Here is a 22,341-nt window from a genome sequence, read left to right as displayed (position 1 = left end):
TTCCATTGCTTGATGTTGTCAGTCTAAACAGTTGTTTGATTGTATTGTATAAATGTTACCATTTCTATGCCATCTTGCAAGTGTGGCTAATGCTCTGAAGATCTAGAGCCTTTGTTCCTTTTTCGTGGCTGTTGTTAGTACTCACTATGGAACATTATGTTGTTTTGTAAAATTGCAACTGAATTTTGCACAGTAAGTGTCTTATACATGCTGTACTAAATTATAACACAAATCTATAATTACCTAACCTGTGACGTGCACCAGATATACTAACAGTGGTGTTTAGGTGCAAGTGTTGCCCAATGATGTGGATATCTGAAAAAGAAGGTATGAGCTCCACATGCATAGTACTGTCAATGATCACTTCACTCATATTCACTGCGAGTTCTTACACCCTGTTTTGCACAACCAGCATCCTGGGAAGTCCGCGGTGACACCTTTCCTTATATTCTACGAAGAGTCTGTGATTTTTTTCTTAAAATTACTAATTATATGCCTTTTTTTTAGGTCTTTTATAAATGTGTACAGAGCTGATGTTAATAGAATATTCTGTCTAAAGGTGTTAAATGATGCACAGTGGAAAACAATGATTTCTGAAGTTCCTCCATCTCCTCTCTCACTGAGCTTGAGTCATTCGAGATGAATGGTATATGAAATGTGACCTGCCACAAGATACACCATGTCCCAAATTGGAATTACATGGCGCATTTTCAACCTGCCCTGAATGTTCGAGAGGAGCGTCAAGCGTTGTCTTATCAGTATTGTAGCAATGACTGCCAAGTAACTATCCTTCGGCAGGTTTTTAACTCAACTTCATTGGTAAGCCTAGCTCCAGTATTGTACAGGATTTTTGATTTTTTTTTAGCCACTATGAAGGAGCACTGCACATAACTGTGACATCTACTGAGTATATCCACTGAACAGTTCCGAACACCCTCCCGCCTGCCATGCACAAATATTCTATGTCACTCAAGGCAGAGTCGGTCACTCAAGTGCCATTCCTATTATGTGACTGTAACTAAGCCTTACACATGCTCCACAGTATATGTAGGTCTTTTCTAGCTATGGAGGTATTCCCTGACTCAAATGTTTGACTTCCGTTTGTTGATAATCTACCTTCAAGCAGAATGTAGATGGTTTTGTGCACATACATTGTCTGTTACTTTCACACCACTTCCTCACCTGCTCCAGCACACCACACGCTTTATTGTCTAGAGCAGCTCTTAAGTTCGCAGAGACCACTACTAGAAGATCATCGGTGTATGGCACAATCCCCCTTACGGCAGTGTCCTCACCCATCAAGCTGAGATGGTGGTCTATCTTAAGATCCCAGCAGACAGTTCCACAAGAGCTATGTTCCCCAAGAGCATCTCTTGTGTTTAATAATTTTCCAGTTTCTGACAGGCCACTCCATCACTTGCCCCTTACAGTTATCTCGGAAACTGTGATAGAGCGATATAGGTACTTGTATATCACTCTCCCTGCCGTGCAAAAAAACGCAGGCGACAAAAGACTGATAAAGGCATTGCTGGACAGAAGCCTTCCCTAAATTTTTCCATGCCTTACAGTCTTCATCTGCTCAACTTCAATTACATCACTTTCTTACCACTTTTAATCCACGAGAGACCTTTATTGATCCATCTACCTGCCACCCGTCCGGCTAAATGTCTCACCCAATGTAATTTCATTTTAATTACAACCCAATTTACATCTTTTACTCCAATTTCCCCAGGATCCGTTTGTTTTTCTGTAATTCCCATCAGACTATCTCCATTGCTCAATGAGAGAATCTCAGTTTTGGAATACTTTCCACATTTAAACCCCATGTCTCTGACATGTCAAACTGCAAAATCATCCACAAATAAGGATTCCTTACTGTAGATGTTATACTGTTTGTGATAACCAAAAGCGAGTAATATTTAAAACACTTCCTTGATGGACACTATTCTCCCGTCCAAAACTAACAGAACTTTGCCAATTCAGTACTTTAAAAATGCACTTTGATAGAAAGGACTGAATGAATACAGGTTACAACATTCATGGAACTGTCCAATATATTGTACCTCCAAGTAGAGTCACATGCCTTGTCTACGTCAACAAATATTTCAATGAAATTATTATATAAAGCAGTCTGCTGCATACTTGCTTCCTGTAGAGTCATGTCATCTATAGGGGATCGACACCGCCTAAATCCACCCTCAAAGCAGCTGAGTTGCCTGGTCTCTAACGTCCAGACCAGATGAAAGCTGACAATTTGCTCAGGTTCTTTCCTACACAGCTCATTACAGCAACTCTTCTGGTAATGATTGGGTATGTTCAGTCCTCCTCTGATTTGCGGAGAGGTGCCATCATTGCCACATCCATGAGCTAAGAAACTGCCATGTCAGCCATATCAGATTTAAAATTATAAGAGGACATCCTTTGATTCTGTTAGTAAGTCGAGTAGCATGCTGTATTAGAGTTGATGGCAACAAGGTGCGGATACACATTTCAGAATTGTTGGATGAGAGACATTGTAAAGAGCTCAGTCTTTTGTCTGGATGATGTATCCAGGAGCTGTCTAGAGACACTTCTGTCTCAGCACTGCTGCTATAGATGATATATTAACTGTATTGGACTGGACTAATTTCCATTCCATTTGTGTATGTAACAAGCATAGCATTAGAACTGCAAAGACATCAAACTATAGATGGTGTCTTCACTGTAATAAATTTGCAATAATTATTGGAAAAACAAACAGCCTATACTGGTAGGTAAATGGAGTGATTCAACAGGGGTCTAAAACCTATTAGGCATTAATAACTTAGGAGAACTGTATTCCTCTTTGGTTGATCACTTAAAACTATCAGATGCTGTGGTGTGCAAAGTGTCATTTTCATAGTAAGATAAATGGAATGTCTGCTGTTTCTAGGGGCCTGAAGATAGTGGATTGTATCATAAGTAAAAACTAATACATACACCCAGAAGCTATTACATTATTGCACATAAATATAGAGCTGCTGCCCCATTACCCATCAGAAGAGGAATGTATAGAAATCCATGAAACTTGTCATGACTTTTTTTGAATGCTGTCTTAGTTTTCAGTAACAACCATTTCGTCATGCGGTGATCAGTTTGCTCTATGTATTTCCCTTCTCAGCTGCTTCCTTTCACGGAATGACCCATCAGGTAGAGGGATCCACAATGGAAATTGGTCAGTGGAATGGAGGTCATTAATAGCTTCCCACCAAGGAGAATCTAGAATTACTGGAGAGCAGCCTGAGAAGGTCTATGGCTGAGGATGGCCCAGTAGCAGTAGATAAACATGTGTGGTTGTCGGTGTTGAGCTCCTAAGATATCATGAAGGTCTCCAAAACTTGTCCATTGGAGGCAGGTATATGATGAGTCCCACAACACAATCGTCGTATTTACGTCTCCAAGCAGAAGTGTTTAACAGTCTCATTATCTAATGCTTTTTGCAGTGATAGACAAAACATACTTTAAACCTTGGTCAGACATAAATTTCAACAGCAAAGTTTAGAAGGCTAGCAACCAGTGATGTAGTAGAGGAATGGTATGTGTTACTTTCAAACACAGCCATCCTCTTCCCAAGTAATGTCATCCTTGCAGTGGCAGGTTAGTCAGTCATGGGACAGGGGCGACAGTAAGTTTAAAATAGGTTTCATGCAAAACAGGCATAGATGTCTTCCCTAAATTAAAAGTTTTAATTCCTCCATGCATGTCCTAAACCTCTTTCAGAGCAATATGGAAACTTGGGAACTGTCTCAGTGCTGAGGTTTGTCTGGCCTTTCCCCTATTCTTCTGCTAAGTTGGTGAATCTAAATTGGATGGTGGACTGGATGAGAACATGATGGTTCCCTTCAGACAAATTTCATAGAGAATCTGTTTATTCATCAGATAAAACCACAGTTGAGTGTTTGGAAGACTTTGGAATCCTGTCTCTTAGGTTTTCTACTTTCTGTGTCTTACGTAATTTTCGATGATAAGGGTAGTGGTTTAACAACTCCACCAATACTAAGTTTGTATTTGTTCTTTTTGTAAGTGTGATTTGTTGTGTACTACTCAAATGTGGCCTTTGTTAGCTGTTTAGAGGACGAAAGCTGCTTTGTAACTGCTCCATTTCTAAAAGGGCATTTGCACGTTTTTTCCCCTCCTTTCTTGTCACTGCTTGTCTTAGTCTGTGTTGACATGCTAGGTTTTTGAGCCAGCTTTTTTACTGTAGTCACAAGTGATATAAAGGTATGTGGCTGTTGTACCTTTTACATCTTTTTCACTCCACTATATGCCACTTGTTTGGTCACTAATTTCCTGAATCACCATCTCGTCCACGTAAAAAGCTCAATCTTGACTCATCACTGAATACCTCTCACCACAGTTAAAACACACTCTTCTGCTTCATGGATTGTTTCTTGACAAGTTGGCTGACCCTTACATGCCAGTGTAGTGTGTCAAAATGCCAACATTTTAAACACCTTCAAAGGTACAGTACGTAGGGCTGGACTTGAGCAGGTAAACCACACTGTAATGCATTGAAGGAGAATAAGCATATTAGATGTAAAAGTAAGTACAACTGTCTTTTGCAGTTCCCCACTGACACTTTTCGAGCTGTTACTCCATTAGCCTCCCATTCTTCCTTCAATTCATCGATTCACTTGCATCTAGGATTTTGTTTAGGACTATGTCCTTACACACCACAACACCTTTGCTAACATTTAGGGTGTTGTGTAGTTACGTAACAACTGAAAATTCCCCAAGTCATTTCATATTCTGCAGCAGTGTTGCTTCATACGAAATAGCAGTTTCAGCAAGCACCATCTAATTTTAGAGCCATTTCACAGAATTCACAGTTCCTGCTACACCAGACAAAGCCTTCTGAATGTAAAAAGGCAACAACTTCTCCATGTACCCCCTCTTTCTTTCCAATTACACACACACATTCTGGCTGTTGACCAATCTTGTGTTCTCATCATTTACTCACATCTTAGATTGTGCATTTTCAGGAGGGCTGAACCTGACTTCTCTTAAAGGGCTGGGTATTAGGACTACACTATGCTGGGTGAGCTTTTACTGAATGTAGTAAACTTCATGGACATTCAGTGAGCAAATGGAGCCTTGTTTGCCAGAGGAAGTCCTATACAACTAGGGCATCGCAGGTTCCCTAAAGGTTGCTTGTTAATGAGTGTTCCACGCCAACAGCCACCCACCCAATGAGCATGTGGTATACCTTTGAGTTTTTATTTTATTTATTAATAGAAGGTTGCACCATTCTCAAGGATCTGGCCAATCAAGCAAAGATCCCCACTACCTGAGACACACAACATTCCACTGCTCTTCCATACAGTGGACACTGAAGCATGCATAGGGCCTGTGGTTACTACATCTAATCTGACATGAATGTGGCAAGCATTACTTCCAAGTCCATAATTACCATAGCTCCAACAATTGTTGGTTGTCTTAAACATAAAATCAGTTTAAACTTCTTACTATGAGTTAATTGCAGAATTCTGATTTAGATGTACAAAAGATGTTTTACTTAAGGAGTCAGAGGTCATCTTGAGTATATATTTTAAAGCACTATTTGCTACAAATCTTTAGTACTTACTAAGGTAAAAGCAACACAGAATACAAACAATGCTTCAAGAATACCTTGTTGAGTGTGAACTGGGTGCGATGCACTTCTTTCAGAGAGAACACAACATAGCCAGCAAGTTGAAAGCTCGAAGTTCGAACTGCAGATGGACCCGCAGGGGATTGGACCGTTGGCATGATCAAACGCGACTCCTGTTTCACTTTCTTTGGCGTTAGTCTTAGTTTATTGCCTTCCTGTTCACAAAAGGAAAAATTACAGGCATGTTATAATTCTGACAAAATATGGTAAAAAAGTAAAAACAACAACAACAATAATAATAATTTTCTCCCTTTGCCAGTATAGTGTACGTGAAGGAAGTATCAGTTTTTTCTTACAGTAATTGATGGTGCTGCCCACTCAGATACTAACATTTACAGACAATATAATCAAATTCATGCTTCAACATTCATAATTGCTTTAAGCCGTATAAAACAATTTGATTGACAATGAAAGTTCCTCTTGATAAAGAAATGGCAAACAGTTTCATTAAATGCCCTGAACACAGATTATCAATTCAGTGAAATTAAAGAGGTTTATATTTACCTTTCAAATGCGTACACAAATCATACTACAGGAATATTCAGTTTTATTGCCTGATTAAAAAATGCAGAATGTAGATTTCACATTTTCGTTAAGTACAAAAACAGAGCTGAGAGCAGTAGTTTGCTGTATGTTCCTCTACAAATTCAGTATGCTGTATGTTTTAAAAATCTCTATTAATTAACTTTAATTTTGCCCATCGTTAGTGTTAATGTTAGGGATCTGAAAATGTGGTATTTATTTTTGGCAAAATTTGCAACTGTTTTTGTAAAAAATTAGACATATGCATTTAAAAGTATGTCATGCAGCATTTTGATTGGAATGTTTGCTTTTGCAAAAACAGTTCTTTATCCGAAATGGTCTTTGCTTATTTTCTTCTTTTGGCTCTATTTAAGCTTTCAACAAATGACTGTTTCTGTTGAGAAGCAGCAGCATTTTCCCGCCGGTGAACAGAGAGCTGCTCAGATTTAAAGTTTTTCTTGACTACATTTTTTCCTCCCACCCAACTGGATACTTACAGAATCTGCAGAATATTGATATTCACCTTCTGCAGACAGTCACAGCTGTGGAACTTAACACCTGACAATGATTAAGAAGAATTGACAAGGTACTTAACATAGAAATAGAAGCAAAAAGATCTGTCCTCACATTCGGGGAAGACTTTCATTGTGGGCACATTATGTTAACAGGTTTTGTTTACTGTTGTTATAGTGCATAACACAGACACTATTAACTGGCAACTGACCGTATCTGAATCTGTCAGTTGATCCACACCCATTACCTTGTACAGTCTGAGTGTTGTGCACGGTTCTATGAGCAGGTGCTGCTGATAACCTGTCTGAAGTGCTAAATACCACATCAATTTTCTAAGGCTGCTTTACAAGGTCTCTCCCTACCACGTCTAGTCTATTCTCAATCAAAACCAATACTCCTTGCCATGCTGTGCGAAGGATTGAAGTGTCATATGGTGATCAGAGCCTGACTACAGTGGTATAATTACTCTGACATTATATTGTGGCAGTTGGCCGCGAGTGTAAACAAACAAGGTCTACGGCCGGTAAGGGGAGAAGAGAGATGTGGGAGGTACAGGCCCCGCCTCCCTCTCACAGGAATGCCAGCCTACACCCGTGTTTCATCTGAAGCATGGTGCTGAAACTGGTGAAAACATCTATTGCTACAAAGCACATACCAGTTATCAGAGATGATACGAAATTACAGATAAACACTATTTCTGAAAGAAAGCCGATGTAATTAAATATATAAAACATGTTTTAATGATTTATTTTAGTCACTTTCACGGTCACTCTCAGCCGTGTCAGTTTTACAAAGACTCATTATCAGCTACATCCACGCAGGATGAGCTCTCTTGTTCCATTGTGTCTGTATTAGACCAGTCCTCACTAGAGTTGTTGGCACGCATTATAATGTCATCAGTTCCAACTTCCATAACACCATTGCACCTCCTGTAATCTTATTCCACTTCGTGCACTTTTTTGCAGTACCCTTCCCAGTCATTTGGAGTGACAGAACTGATGGCATTGTTTCTCAGTTTCTTGTCACCAGACACGTTGTGCTCCATCACATAGTTTAATTTTTGCCCATGCAAGTTCAATTGTGTTCGGGTTGCAATTGTATGGTGGCAGGCGAACAATGGTGTGGCCTGCACTCTTAGCCAGTTCATCTACTACATAGCTCTTTTCACTTAGTTTATTGTCTGCACACGAGCGTACAGTTCAGCCTTTGTCATGCTGTCATTGCATTTAACTTTACTTTTTTGTAGCCATCTATCACCACCACCTTTGGATAGTACAATGATGGTGTTTCGTCCACCTGCCTACAGTGATACGACAAATTGTCCACAACAATGACAGAATTTGGCAGAAGATTTGGGAGCACCATCTCCGAAAACCACTTCCATACATTTTGAGTTCGTTTGGACACGATAATCTCCTTGCAATGATTTTGTCCAGAACTTTAGTTCTGCTTGCTTAACAAACCTGTTTCTCGAGCCTTCTGGAAGCACTTTCCCAACCCATAACACCCAATCCATCTTGTAGCTTCTGCCAGCATTTGCCGCATGTCAGATTGCTTTCAATCCATGACTCATCAAGACGATAAATATTTTGTTGAGCTTCCATAATGCTCTTCGTGTGTGCAAAGAAACGAGACTGCCAAAGAACAATGTCACCATGTTCTAGCAAGAGATTTCATTTGTGAATTACAGATTTCCACACAAATCCCATTGACTTAAGTGAAGTTTTAAAAGAAGTACTGCTCCATCTCCAATTTATCTTCTCACACTGTGGTGGAAGAACTTTTGCCACGCAAGGAACTACTTTCTGTTGTGTGTAGAACTCCGCTATGGTATTCCTTATAACTAATTTACTGAAGTCATCAACTTCCTCTTTAATATTACTATGTCTCTTCCTAAGTGAAACAAAATGAAATAATTAAAACCAAGCAGATGCCACGTTGGAAGCATTGTTGTATACAAACAGATTTACACTTTTACAGTACAAATCAGGACTGAGTATCAGGCTATTCACTTGGATGAGAGCTTGCAAACGTTCTAATCCTATCTAGGGTTCATATACTATTACAGGTGTAAGTGGCAGCTCTCTTACAGGCCTGAGTGATAGGGTGTAGCAGCTTTTATCTTTCCTTTTCTGCCTCGCAGCATTCAAGCACATTATGCATTATTTTACGAGCACCACTTCGTACTACAAATCTCCCTTTCCTTTTAGAGGATGCAGGAGTCATACTTGACTCCCGTGATGGACCTGGAGCAGTGTCTTCACTGATTTCAAAATATGAAACAAGCAACAAGTAATGCACAACACAAAGCATAACGGAGGATGTATGAGGCATTCGGCAATGGCTGGCAGCACTGTAAAAACGGGAGCACAGCCCCGACCTCTACTAGTAACTTTAACAACGACATATCAAAACACCCCCACCTACAACTGCCACAATATACTGTACGAACAATGGTGGTGATAGTGCTTGTGTCATGTGAAAGCCTTTGCATATGAAGAACTTTAGATGAACAAAATAATGTGCATGAGGCTTCTACAAAACTTCACTCAGTTTGCTGGAATAGTAAAATACAATGGCCACTCTCATTAATATGACCAACTGGCAAGAGCCTGAATAAACATCTTTTGCACCATAAACATGCAAGAAGAATGTCAATACGATTTTGGAAGGTACAGACACGGATGTGGAGCCATGCCGACTCCAGTGCTGTGGCCAGCTGCGATAGGTTTCGCAGTTGAGAGTTCATGGCATGAACAGTCAGATGTAGGTGGTCCCACAGAGTCTTGATTTCATTTAAATCAAGAGTCTGGTGTACATGGGAGTACAGTAACCTCATCCTGATGCTCCACGCACATTCACTGGGAGCTGTGTAATACGTTGCAACGTCCTGCTAGTAGATGCCATCGTGCCGAGGAAAAAAAACTGTATTTGGGGGCAGACATGGTCTCCAGAGATACATGCATATGTGTGTTGATCCACTGGGACTTCCAGAAAGACAAGATCACCCAAGGGATGCCCAGGAAACATACCATAATGCTCCTTCCTCTGGGAGGATCTGTCATCTGAAAAGCTCACCCGCTGCCACTCAACAAATGTCCAGTTGCATATTGGCGTGTAAATTCTGGCCTACGTCACTGATGAACAGCAGTCAGCATCGGTGTGTGAAGCAGGTATCAGCATCAGAGGCCCATAGGCATCAAAATTTGCTGTACAGTCATTGAGGAGACACTCTTGGTAACTCCTTGATTCTTCTAAGTGGCCAGTAGCTCAACAGTTGCACATCTATTCACCAGTACACATCACCACAGCCGTTGTTCCCCCTGTCACCTACAGCCCGTGGTGCACCACACTTGCTTTGGCGCCAGTTTTGGATAGGGCTTTTCTGCCATATACAGTGTACTTTAAACACGGGAGCAGGCAAACAGTTTACAAATAAATGTTTTGGAAATGCATCCACCTTTGGCCCAAAAGCCAATGATCAAATACATTGCTCCATTTCCACATTATGACAAGAAATGTACCTTTTCCTGCATCCCTTGAAACACTTTATATACCCTCCACTGCTAATGCTGTCACCTGGTGTTTGTGAGTGGTCTCATTGATATGACTGGAGTGTGTAATAATGGTACAATTATAAATGCAAAAGTAATGTCTTCAGTTTATCTTTATCAGCAGATATCCAAATTCCTTTAAAGCAATCCGCATCTATTGTGCCTGTAATAAGAAAACATGAATTGTGATACACTCAAAAGCTAGTGGAAAACAGCAAAAATAAGCAATGAAAGAAGGAAGATTGAAATTCACTGCTCTATCAATGAGGTCATTAAGGATGGAGCAAATGTTTGGGTTGGAGAACAAAAATGGCTGCATCCTTTTCATAGGAACAATCCTGTAATATGTCTTACATGATTTAGGGAAATCATGTAATATGAAAGAGAGCAAACACAACCACACAAATTATTAGTTCTGCATAAATCAAAGCTATTACCTTCTTCCCACTACTCCCATCAGTAATGTGATACTTGACATTGTGAGGCAAAATCTCCTTTTGTGTTTCAAGGCTATAGACCTCAAGAGTAGCCTTAAAATCAGTGTAGAGGCCATTTAACTTCAATGGTCCCTTCCACATAAGTCCAGGTGTGCCCTTTAGCGCAGTAGGTGATGCAGCTAAAACAGGAGTGCCCAACACTTGTTCCTGAGAGCGCAGCAGACACATGAAATGGTGGCAAGTATTACCTGAAAAAGATAGATTCTTTAAGTTGTGTTTACATAGACCATGTTTTACAGAAAAATGGGGCAGCAATAGTGTTGCCCCCAACATCAACGCAATACATGGCTATATCGGTGATTTGTATTGTTGGGTCATATCTACCTCGACATTGTATCGAACGTATTCTTCAGTTTAAAGATGTGAGACTCTTGTGCAATTGTGGAAGTGTGCATCTTGTTGTCTCTGTTGTTGTGTGTATGAATGTGTGTACTTTTATGAGAGAAAGGGCAAGAGCTTGAAAGTAAGTTGAATACTGTGTTCTGTTACATGTTTCGTGGACCACACATCTGTCCATTACAGACGAATGGTTGCTTTTCCCTTATTTTGTGTATTTTTCCATCCAGGAATTCCCATTATTGTTAACAAACACATGATCGGTATTTCAAATAACTTTTATGAATTTCTTCAGTTGTTCCAACAAAGTGTTGCAAATACCTGGCATGAGAGGTGCATTGACGAGAACTGCACTTTGAGAAGCTACACTGCTGTCTGAATCACACACAGCCAAAAAATGAAAGGTGATCACCAGTCTTTTTGCAACTGTTATACAGTCTTTTATATCAGTGCTGATCATAGCAGTGAAGAAACAATACAGGTTGGTGAAGAACTTATACTAGCTATATCAGCTAGAAGGCAAGAAAAATGGTGCGATCTTATGACACAGCTCGATATCAAACAAAATAGTAGAAAGGCATGGCAATTATTGAAGAACCTTGGAAACGACCCAACAGCTACTCCCTCGGCCATCTCTGATATAACACCCCAAGGAAGAACTTGCTACAGGTCATCATCTCCCATACATGACAGGGAAGGTACTCAATAGACTGAGAACTGGAGTATCTCGGTGCAAGGAGAACATGAAGAAATGAGGATCCATCTCAGGAGACGAACTATGTGAGTGTGGTGAACCCCAAGACCATCGGCACTTACTCAACTGCAGGAAACTGTCAGAACCTGTGTTCATGGATGATCTGATTATCGCCAATGATAAGGCAGTCTGTGCAGCAGAATTCTGAGCAGCATACGGAATATAAATATGCACATGTTCTCTGTAATGTATATGTATGATATGCTATGTGTAATAAACTATATTTAATGTTATGTTCTGGACATGTATAAATAAATTAAAATAAATACCAGTCCTCAGTCGAGTTACTTTTAAAAGATATATTCAGAGTCATATTCCAGCACTCCGAAAATGGTATGTATCCAGCATTAGTTCACGAGTTTCAGAAGTAGTCCTTCAATTAAAAAAAGGGAAAGCATCCACGATGTTTGATTTCTCTTTTCCTCAGTACTACTTTTCTCTGAGAAATGCATATGCAAGAGAGCCTCACCTGCTTCCACTAGCTACCTTTTGTCCATTTCACAGCCATAGTATGGCTCATGGAAATGCTTCTGGCCTGGAAATCTATTTCTGCAAACACTGTCAGGCAACAATGGCCAGCAATGTTAACAAACTGTGGCTAAAATTCTTCTGGCTTGCAAGGTTACAAAACCTATGGCTGGAATGTTGCCAGGCAGCAATACCAGTATCTGTTACTGGCAGCAAGTAATTTTCATTGCCTGTGTAAGCACACCTTTAGTAATGTGTATCGCAATTATAGCAGTAATAAAAGACAATTTAAAATAAATATTGTTTATCAGCAAACATAACAAATAAACTGAGTAATGCTCTCACTGTAAGAGACTGAACTGCAATTAGAGTTGTTGCACAGTACATTCTGATGTCATGAACAATCTAACACATGTGGTAATATGGAAAATGAGAAATATCCCTTGCTTTAAACACAATTCTATATATTAGGGGGGAAAAAACACACCAGAGCCTCCAATTGGAGTAGTGCTGTTAATCAGCTTTTATTGTATTCCGAGGCCTACAGCTCACCATTCTATGCCAAACTCACTCCAGGGAATGGCATAAGACAATTTCAAATGTAAGTTTAATACAAATTAAGTAATGTTTAACACGTCCCATCAGGATGGGGATCCTTCAAGGATGTAGAATGATTCAAGGTACAATTTAACAAAGGAAACCCATAAAAAAATCTGTATACTGAATAAACAATAAGTATCACTATAATGTCTAGTGCTACTCATGCTTATGCCAGCTGAATTTAACCCACTAAATTGGAATGAAAGTTTGTACTTCATAAAAAGCTGGTGCCTCCTTAGTTTTAATAGATAGCTGCTGTGTAACTGCTATTGATAGCTAATATTTAATTGAATTCTATGGTATTTTTCTAAGAAAATATTTACCTACATCTGGAAGTACTGAGTCCTATTGAAACTACATTACTATTTGTCATGCAGCTTTACAACAAACATTGATTTTAGCTTGATTTAAATTAGTCTTGATTCTCAATTACTTGCTTTATGTTAGTCCAGGAACTTATTGAATGGCTTCCCACAAGAGTACATGCTCCATTCTGAAACCTATACAAAGAGACAAAGTCTACTTGAAAATTATCTTTGCTTTGTATTGTGACAGTCTAAAACACAGTTCAGCTGAAACTGATTTTTATTAACAGCAACAAAAACCATTGAGGAGTATGTGGACTAGGAAGCGAGTTTCACAATTCCAAGGTCCTCAGAAAGGCTTCTGCATGATGTACAATAATCTACATTACACAAGGTTCTTCTTACATGTCCTTATACTGAATAAACCCTTTAATTAGTTTAGGTGAATTGGCCCAGGGTATATAATTCCATAAGTAAACAGGAAGTGAAAATGTGCAAAGTAAGCCAACACAATGATAGGTGTTTCTAAAGACTAAAATGTTGAACACATCTATTAGTTTATGTGTGTGTTTAGCCAGTTTTAACATCTGTTGCTAACAGGTAATACATCAGGATGGTTTTTCATGTTTGGTTCCGCTCATATTATGCTTTTTATTGCCTTCTCAAAGGAGAATCCTTTACAAAAGTCAAACTGAGAAGAATTAACAAGTTCTGCTTGGTTAAAGAAATCAGTATTCTTTCATAAGCCACTTTTTCAAACACTTTTGAAAAGATTGGTAGGAGTAATGTGATTCTGTAGTTAGAGGTCATTTGCTATCTGCTGTTTTGTAAGCAAGTTTTACTACAGCATATTTAAGGCTGTCAGAAAATATGACCCAAGTCATCTATTCAGTATAGGATAATCTTAACTCAGCACAAGGTTGTAATATTATGCTAGAAGTACTACTATAATTACTGCTTTCTAGTTATCCTCAATGGTTCAAGAATCATAAAATAAGGTTGTATACGTGGAAGAAGCCTGGAGATACTAGCAGGTATCAGATAGATTATATAATGGTAAGACAGAGATTTAGGAACCAGGTTTTAAATTGTAAAGACATTTCCAGGGGCACATGTGGACTCTGACCACAATCTATTGGTTATGAACTGTAGATTAAAACTGAAGAAACTGCAAAAAGGTGGGAATTTATGGAGATGGGACCTGGAAAAGCTGACTAAATCAGAGGTTGTAGAGAGTTTCAGGGAGAGCATAACGGAACAATTGACAGGAATGGGCAGAAGATCAAGTAGGTAAAAAGACAAGGGCTAGTAGAAATCCTTGGGTAACAAAAGAAATATTGAATTTAATTGATGAAACGAGAAAATATAAAAACGCAGTAAATGAAGCAAGCAAAAAGGAATACAAACGTCTCAAAAATGAGATCAACAGGAAGTGTAAAATGGCTAAGCAGGGATGGCTAGAGGACAAATGTATGGATGTAGAGGCTTATCTCACTAGGGGTAAGATAGATACTGCCTACAGGAAAATTAAAGAGACCTTTGGAGAAAAGAGAGCCACTTGTATGAATATCAAGAGCTCAGACGGAAACCCAGTTCTAAGCAAAGAAGGGAAAGCAGAAAGGTGGAAGGAGTATATAGAGGGTCTATACAAGGGCGATGTACTTGAGGACAATATTATGGAAATGGAAGAGGATGTAGATGAAGATGAAATGGGAGATACGATACTGCGTGAAGAGTTTGACAGAGCACTGAAAGACCTGAGTTGAAACAAGGCCCCGGGAGTAGACAACATTCCACTGTAACTACTGACGGCCTTGGGAGAGCCAGTCCTGACAAAACTCTACCAGCTGGTGAGCAAGATGTATGAGACAGGGGAAATACCATCAGACTTCAAGAAGAATGTAATAATTCCAATCCCAAAGAAAGCAGGTGTTGACAGATGTGAAAATTACCGAACTATCAGTTTAATAAATCACGGCTGCAAAATACTAACGCGAATTCTTTACAGACGAATGGAAAAACTGGTAGAAGCCGACCTCGGTGAAGATCAGTTTGGATTCCGCAGAAATGTTGGAACACGTGAGGCAATACTGACCCTACGACTTATCTTAGAAAATAGATTAAGGAAAGGCAAACCTACGTTTCTACCATTTGTACACTTAGAGAAAGCTTTTGACAGCGTTGACTGGAATACTCTCTTTCAAATTCTAAAGGTGGCAGGGGTAAAATACCGGGAGCGAAAGGCTATTTACAATTTGTACAGAAACCAGATGGCAGTTATAAGAGTCGAGGGGCATGAAAGGGAAGCAGCGGTTGGGAAGGGAGTGAGACAGGGTTGTAGCCTGTCCCCGATGTTATTTAATCTGTGTATTGAGCAAGCAGCAAAGGAAACAAAAAAAAAATTCGGTGTAAGTATTAAAGTCCATGGAGAAGAAATAAAAATGATGAGATACGCCGATGACATTGTAATTCTGTCAGAGACAGCAAAGGACTTGGAAGAGCAGTTGAAAGGAGGATATAAGATGAACATCAACAAAAGCAAAACAAAGATAATGGAATGTAGTCGAATTAAGTCGAGTGATGCGGAGGGAATTAGATTAGGAAATGAGACACTTACAGTAGTAAAGGAGTTTTGCTATTTGGGGAGCAAAATAACTGATGATGGTCGAAGTAGAGAGGATATAAAATGTAGACTGGCAATGGCAAGGAAAGCGTTTCTGAAGAAGATAAATTTGTTAACATTGAGTATAGATTTAAGTGTCAGGAAGCCGTTTCTGAAAGAATTTGTACGGAGTGTAGCCATGTATGGAAGTGAAACGTGGACAACAAATAGTTTGGACAAGAAGAGAATAGAAGCTTTCGAAATGTGGCGCTACAGAAGAATGCTGAAGATTAGATGGGTGGATCACATAACTAATGAGGAGGTATTGATTAGATTTGGGGAGGAGTTTGTGGCACAACTTGACAAGAAGAAGGGACCGATTGGTAGGACATGTTCTGAGGCATCAAGGGATCACAAATTTAGCATTGGAGGACAGTGTGGAGGGTAAAAATCGTAGAGGGAGACCAAGAGATGAATACACTAAGCAGATTCAGAAGGATGTAGGTTGCAGTAAGTACTGGGAGATGAAGAAGCTTGCACAGGATAGAGTAGCATGGAGAGCTGCATCAAACCAGTCTCAGGACTGAAAACAACATAAGATTTTTTAAATCTTCTTCTTCTTCTTGCTAGATCAGCAGTTGCTCCATGGAGGAGCGCCCTTGTCAGAGAAAAGCAGCACTCCAGTGAATGATGGAGATAATGACAATAAAAGAATGATGTCACAAGGATGGCAGCAGATTCATTTTGTTTCCATCCTAGGAAGTGGAAGACTGCTTAAGTAATGTAAGGAATGTAAATGTTTATAAACAGAAGTGTTCCCTGCTCCAATATTCAATTACTATATAACATTTTATGAAGAAACTATATCTCGTAGTTGGTGGATTTGCGAGATTGTTTAGACTTAGTTTTATAGATTCAAGATTTCAGTCTATGAAGACGAAGTCAACAACAAGAATAAGCGTGGTGCATAAGAACAGCGAAGCAAAAGAAGATCTCAGGTGATCATATTATGGTTCCTGTACCCTTTCAGCTCTCACTCTTAATCTAACTACAAATCAGCTGTGGCAGAACACAGTTAACACTTCAGTACAAGCTGCTGTAATTTACTTTGCAATAGTGGTTTCAAGTGTAACTACAGTTGAAATTTCCTATAATGAAATCAGTTACTACCACAACTCCACTGTAACATTGTGATTTCTGTGGTATGGCCATTTTCCTTGAGAGGAACATACTTCTCATGCCTGCTTAATACGCCAAATGTATATAGGTGTATCTATCTCGTGCATGATGTCATTTTCTTGTCCTAGTGTACTCATACTACAGTGATGGTAACTATCACAGAACTCGTCAACAGTACACGTGATGTCAGTTTCCATAACAATTTGTTACGAAGTGCATACATTTCAGAACAACATGGCCAATAAAAGGTAGAAGAAAAAGTAAAAGTGACTCATGAAATCAAGAATGGAGCTAATATGGTTGATGAGCATCATCAATTTGGCCTTCGATTCTTCAGTCCAAACAATTGGAAGAACAAGTGTGAAACCGTTTCTGCATTTGTACTCAATGGATCTAAAATTAAGGTGTTATGAAAAGCTAAGCAGATGGACATGGACGAAATGCTGTTTAAGTGGTTTAAGCAAAAGTGAAGCATCAGTGTACCCTTTAGTGGGCCTCCCCTTATGATGAAAGCAGAATTTGCCAAGAAATTAAAAGATGAGGAGTTTGTGTGCACCAGTAGCTGGATTGACAGATTCGAGCAATGTCATAGCATTACTTTTGAGCGGTGAAGCCAACAGTTTAAGTACTGAAACAATCAAACAATGGCTTGCTAACATGTGGCCTACAATTCGTGAAGGATATGCAGACTGTGACATCTTTAATGCAAAGACCGACATATTTTTTAAATGGACACCTGACAAAACTCTGAAATTCAGGGGCGAAAAACGTGTTGGTGGTAAGTTGTGAACAAATAACAGTTCTGGTTTGTGCTAATGCAGATGGAACTGAGAAGAAAAAATTGCTCATAAAAAGTAAATAAAAAATCCTAGGTGTTTTAAGCACGTAAAATATCATCAGTGCACTAGAATGTTAATAAAAACTTCTGTATCACCTCCAAACTCTTTGTAACTGAAATAAGGAATCAGGATTGGGAGATTAGAAGTCAGAAAAGGACTGGTTCTTGTTGACAACTGTCCAACACATCCTACACACTCTGGTCTGAAGAATTTTCAGCTTATTTCTCTTTCTGCAAATACAAGCTTATTGCAGCCCGTGAACCAAGGGGTAATTAGGAGGCCAAACTACCATTATTGTAAGCTCATATTACTGAAAATGATACACTGCATTGAAAAAAAGCAGGTTTTTTTCTATTACACAGATGGATGTGATCAGAGGCATTACCAGAGCCTGAAGCCAGGTCACAGCCTAAACATCAAGAACTGTTCCCACCATGCGGGAATCATATCTGAAGAAATAAATGCTGTCAAAACTGAAGACACATTCGATGACACTGATGATCTGCTGCTGTCTGCATTGTTGCCAGAAATCAACTGTGATATTCTCAATCAGTGTGACTATGAAATGTAGGTGAGAATAAATGATGACCTTGTTACATCTGAAGAGCAAACGGAAGATGAAATTGCAAATGAAGTGAAGAATCAGGTCCACAGTGACCACGAAGTGAGTGAGGGAGATGAAGAAGAAGAAAAAAAGGAAGAAAAACAAAATAAAATGCCTATCCCTACTGTAATTGACACTTTATAAGCCATAAGAGTTCTGATCATCATCTATGAAACTTGGGGAGGGAGCAGTGTTATTGCAAATGAAATAATGAACACAACATGTAATTTAGAAAGTGTGTATTGGGCACACAGACAGCAGAAAAAATGACTGATTACTTCTCTCCTAAGTAAAGAAGTTTGATGGGTACTCAACAGGCTTTAGAATGAATACTTTATGTAAAATAAAACAAGGCCAAATGAATTTGTTGTTTTCCGTTTGCTACCACAATATATTGAAAATAAGGATCTCAGTTAAGATGACACGCTTTTATAACAACACAATTTTTGAGGTCCTCTGAATGTTGTTATGGCCAGGTTCCACTGTACTATCTGTCCTGCAGTTGCATTTTCCAGATGAATTTATCCTGGGAAAAGCCTGGGGCCCATGTTGTAAATCACTGGGATTTGATGATGCAGGTTTGGTCAAACTGGATGCTTTTAGCAATCAGTTTTGCAAATAGCCACTTACTAGAAGCATTCAGATACAGCCCAGGCTGTGTGAAATGTGACCAAATTAGGAACGATGGATCACTCACACCCATGTGTGATCTCCTTTTCCCCTGAGTGATTATTCTATTTCTGTATTAACCCATTCCACAGAGCACTCCTTCCAGGACTTATCACACTAAATAAAGAGTGACAAGGTGTTAACACTAGTGTAATGTTCATTCTCTGCAGTATGCTTAATGTTTTCCTAGCTGTACAATTAAGATTACAGCCCAGAAAGTTACTTGCACCTGAGACTGTAATTACATGGTCTTTTCCAAGATCCTACCCAAGAGAGCACAAATAACAAGTGACATAGCTGAGTCTTGCATGTGGCTGCAAATACTAGTTACCTGGTACTGACTACCTGGATAGTTTTGTACCAGTTGTGACATAACCCACCCATGGATACTACTCAGCAATAAGACTTTCATGACGATCTTAAAATGGAGCTGCTCTGTGACAATGATGTAAAAGTTATGATGATGCAGTATCAAATACTCTGCCTCTCTTACTCAAGTAGTGGAAGAAACCAGAACCCACAACATTACTGTATATGGCAACAGGTGTGTAGCTGTGTGAGCAAAGAGAACACACAGTCCAAAAATCAGAATGCCTCCTGAATGATCAGAACGTCTGTCAGGAAAGGAAATAATTCCAACAACAAAATGACTCTTCAACAACTGTAACCAACACAATAAAGATATGATACAAAAAAATATGGTGAAATATGTAAATTAAAATTAAGAAATATATGTCATGATTAACTTAGAACTTAAGAAAATTCAAAAGAATTTACAAGAATGGGAGACATCAGCCAACCAATGGGAAAGCTTTCCCCTGGTGAACACACAATGCAGAGTGCTCCTGAGACTGAAGCATGTGAGATATGTTTGCTGAAAGAGCACATTCAAAGTGTCAATATTATTTAATCAGTGTAACACAGATAAGGTGATGCTAATGTGTACCAAGTACTCTACCCAGAAATAAACTATGTGGATAATGCCACAATTACCATATTTACCCAATTATAAAAAGGTTTTTCCCCCAAATTCGTCATTCAAAAAATAAAGGGTCATTTTACATTTACGTAAGAAGCTTTGGCTTGAGGTTTCACACAAATTTATTTTGGATAATTTCAAAGGGTAGGGCTTAACAGACAAGCTTGCATTCAAATAGACTAGAGATTTCCTGGTACGCTGAAGTGCTCCTGCGATTGATACAGAATCACCTTGCTCGAACAATCACATGACATTTGACTGATGGTGCCAGTGCAAGGGACAGTCGTGAAACTACGAACTAGCCACTACAACAATCTAATGAGCTGCTTAAAAATCGACAATTTTGTGAAACACAAGAGGAAACTGCATTAAATACTATCAACTTACAAACTTTTGTTGCATTTGAACAGGTTTGCAATAAAACTTCTTATATATGTAGAGATACTGTATACATACATTTATGCTGCTTTTCAAGTAAAGGTAACATTCAAAGGTGAAAATCTTGTTCAAAAAACCATTACTTGATTCTGGACCTAAGTCAGTATTTCATTTGGTTATGAGAAACTGTAATGATTTACCAAGTGGGTTGCAAATGAGAAATTCGGTCACTGTTCATGTGTTAGAATATTGCAAGAAAACATTTCCAGCTTTAGGGCAAGATGGTGACATTCAGATAACACAACAAAGAAAATTAATCCAGAATTAAACGTCTAACAAGCTAAATTAATCACATTAAACTGACTGGAATTATTATCGCAAGAAAAAGTTGTGGCGGAAAGACCCATTATGGAGATAATACAAACAGACGCCACTACATCGCAGGTTTAGCGAAAGTTCAATTACTGGACTGAGTCATGATACAAGCTTTTATTTATGTATTGTCTAGATGGGGGTAGTGTTGCACTTATGTGTTTTGTGCAGCAAAGATGTCGATGCTCAACTTGTGGCATGGCAGGAATGAATAGGGTGTGTGTCAGCTGCTGGTTCTACACAGCCAATGAGAGAGCAGTGGGCAGATGAGGTATTTGGGAGCAAGAGACATTGTAGCATTCTCATGTCAATATAGAAGTGAAATCCACTATTTATTCGGAGAAAAAAAAAACCACACCAGCAGCTGTGTTCTCAAGTCCCATTGTAAGCACAACCTCAGGAATTGCAACATATTCGGAAGAAACAGTCATATCTTTGTGACAATGACAATATAAGGCTCACAGTTGTACTGTCAGGATGATGGTGGTAGTGGTGGTGATTTAGAATAGTGATGCCACAGACAGGCTAACCAAACAGAAGACAGTTACAGTAAAAGGCGACGAAAACAAGCTCTTTTTGTTTATTTCTCCTTGTATTATTAAAATGTCCACAATCATTACAAGGAATAAGGTCATAATACGTGTAACGTTAACTTTTTAGGCTGTGAGCTTACTTCAGTAAAAGTTTGTGACCTTTATTAGTCAGAATACGTTACAAAGAGAGAGAGAGACAGAGAGAGAGAGAGAGAGAGAGAGAGAGAGAGAGAGAGAGAGAGAGAGAGAGAGAGAGAGAGAGAGACAGCACGCACACAGTCCTGGGATTTCAAACAAAGTCCAAACACAGTGCAGCCTCCAAGTCAAATGATTTAATGCAAGTATTTATGATCCCCACACTTGAAAACTGCCAACAACAACTTCACAATGTGTCAGAGTTGCTTGCCCATGTGCAAGTTAAATAACAGTCAGTGAATAAATTGCTTTTAAAGTTTTTAGTGAGATGTAATGGGTTTGGATTATGATGTACATTATCATTGCACAGAAAAAGATTAAATATATAACTGCTTAAATTGATACTATTCCTGAGTTGAAATAGTTCCTTTATTATTCATCCGTGTTCACGTTAACTTCCATATATTTCAACGTTGTTAGCTGAATTCCCTTGTTCTGGTGACAATTATTTAACATGAAAGAACTGTCTAATGATTAGATCTCAGTTAGGCTCTAATGGTGCTCGGCAATAGTGTGGTGTTAAATACCATTCTGGGAGAGTGATGTGCAGCCCTAGGCCTCTAACTTGCCAAGGAATGATGCTCGCAAACTATAAAATGATGTAATAATTTAATATTTAGGAGAATGCAAATGGTACGCAAGGTTTTGATTAATATTTACATGTGGTGAGTAATCTGGAGGGATATCTCCGGGGATGTTTGAGCATACTCCATGAATTGTCCCCCCAGCAGGAGAAGCACACTGGCCCTAGAACAAGAGCCATAGATGATAACA

The 22,341-nt window shown here is 39.1% G+C and overlaps 1 protein-coding gene across 5 annotated transcripts in view; it reads right to left on the bottom strand.

Annotated features, from left to right (window-relative positions):
• The window catches only part of LOC126416342 (anillin-like), a 140,344-nt gene that overhangs the window by 5,928 nt on the left and 112,075 nt on the right, over window positions 1–22,341 (bottom strand). For all 5 annotated transcript variants that reach the window (XM_050084015.1, XM_050084016.1, XM_050084017.1 and 2 more), the window contains 2 exons: window positions 10,695–10,942; window positions 5,647–5,823 (listed from right to left, as the gene is read on the bottom strand). In XM_050084015.1, the coding sequence (XP_049939972.1) occupies window positions 5,647–5,823; window positions 10,695–10,942 (425 nt within the window). The remainder of the gene's footprint in view (window positions 1–5,646; window positions 5,824–10,694; window positions 10,943–22,341) is intronic.

The sequence above is a fragment of the Schistocerca serialis genome, chromosome 8 (genome assembly GCF_023864345.2).
Source record: "Schistocerca serialis cubense isolate TAMUIC-IGC-003099 chromosome 8, iqSchSeri2.2, whole genome shotgun sequence".
Lineage (NCBI taxonomy): Eukaryota > Metazoa > Arthropoda > Insecta > Orthoptera > Acrididae > Schistocerca > Schistocerca serialis.
This window is presented reverse-complemented; position numbering and strand designations above follow the sequence as displayed.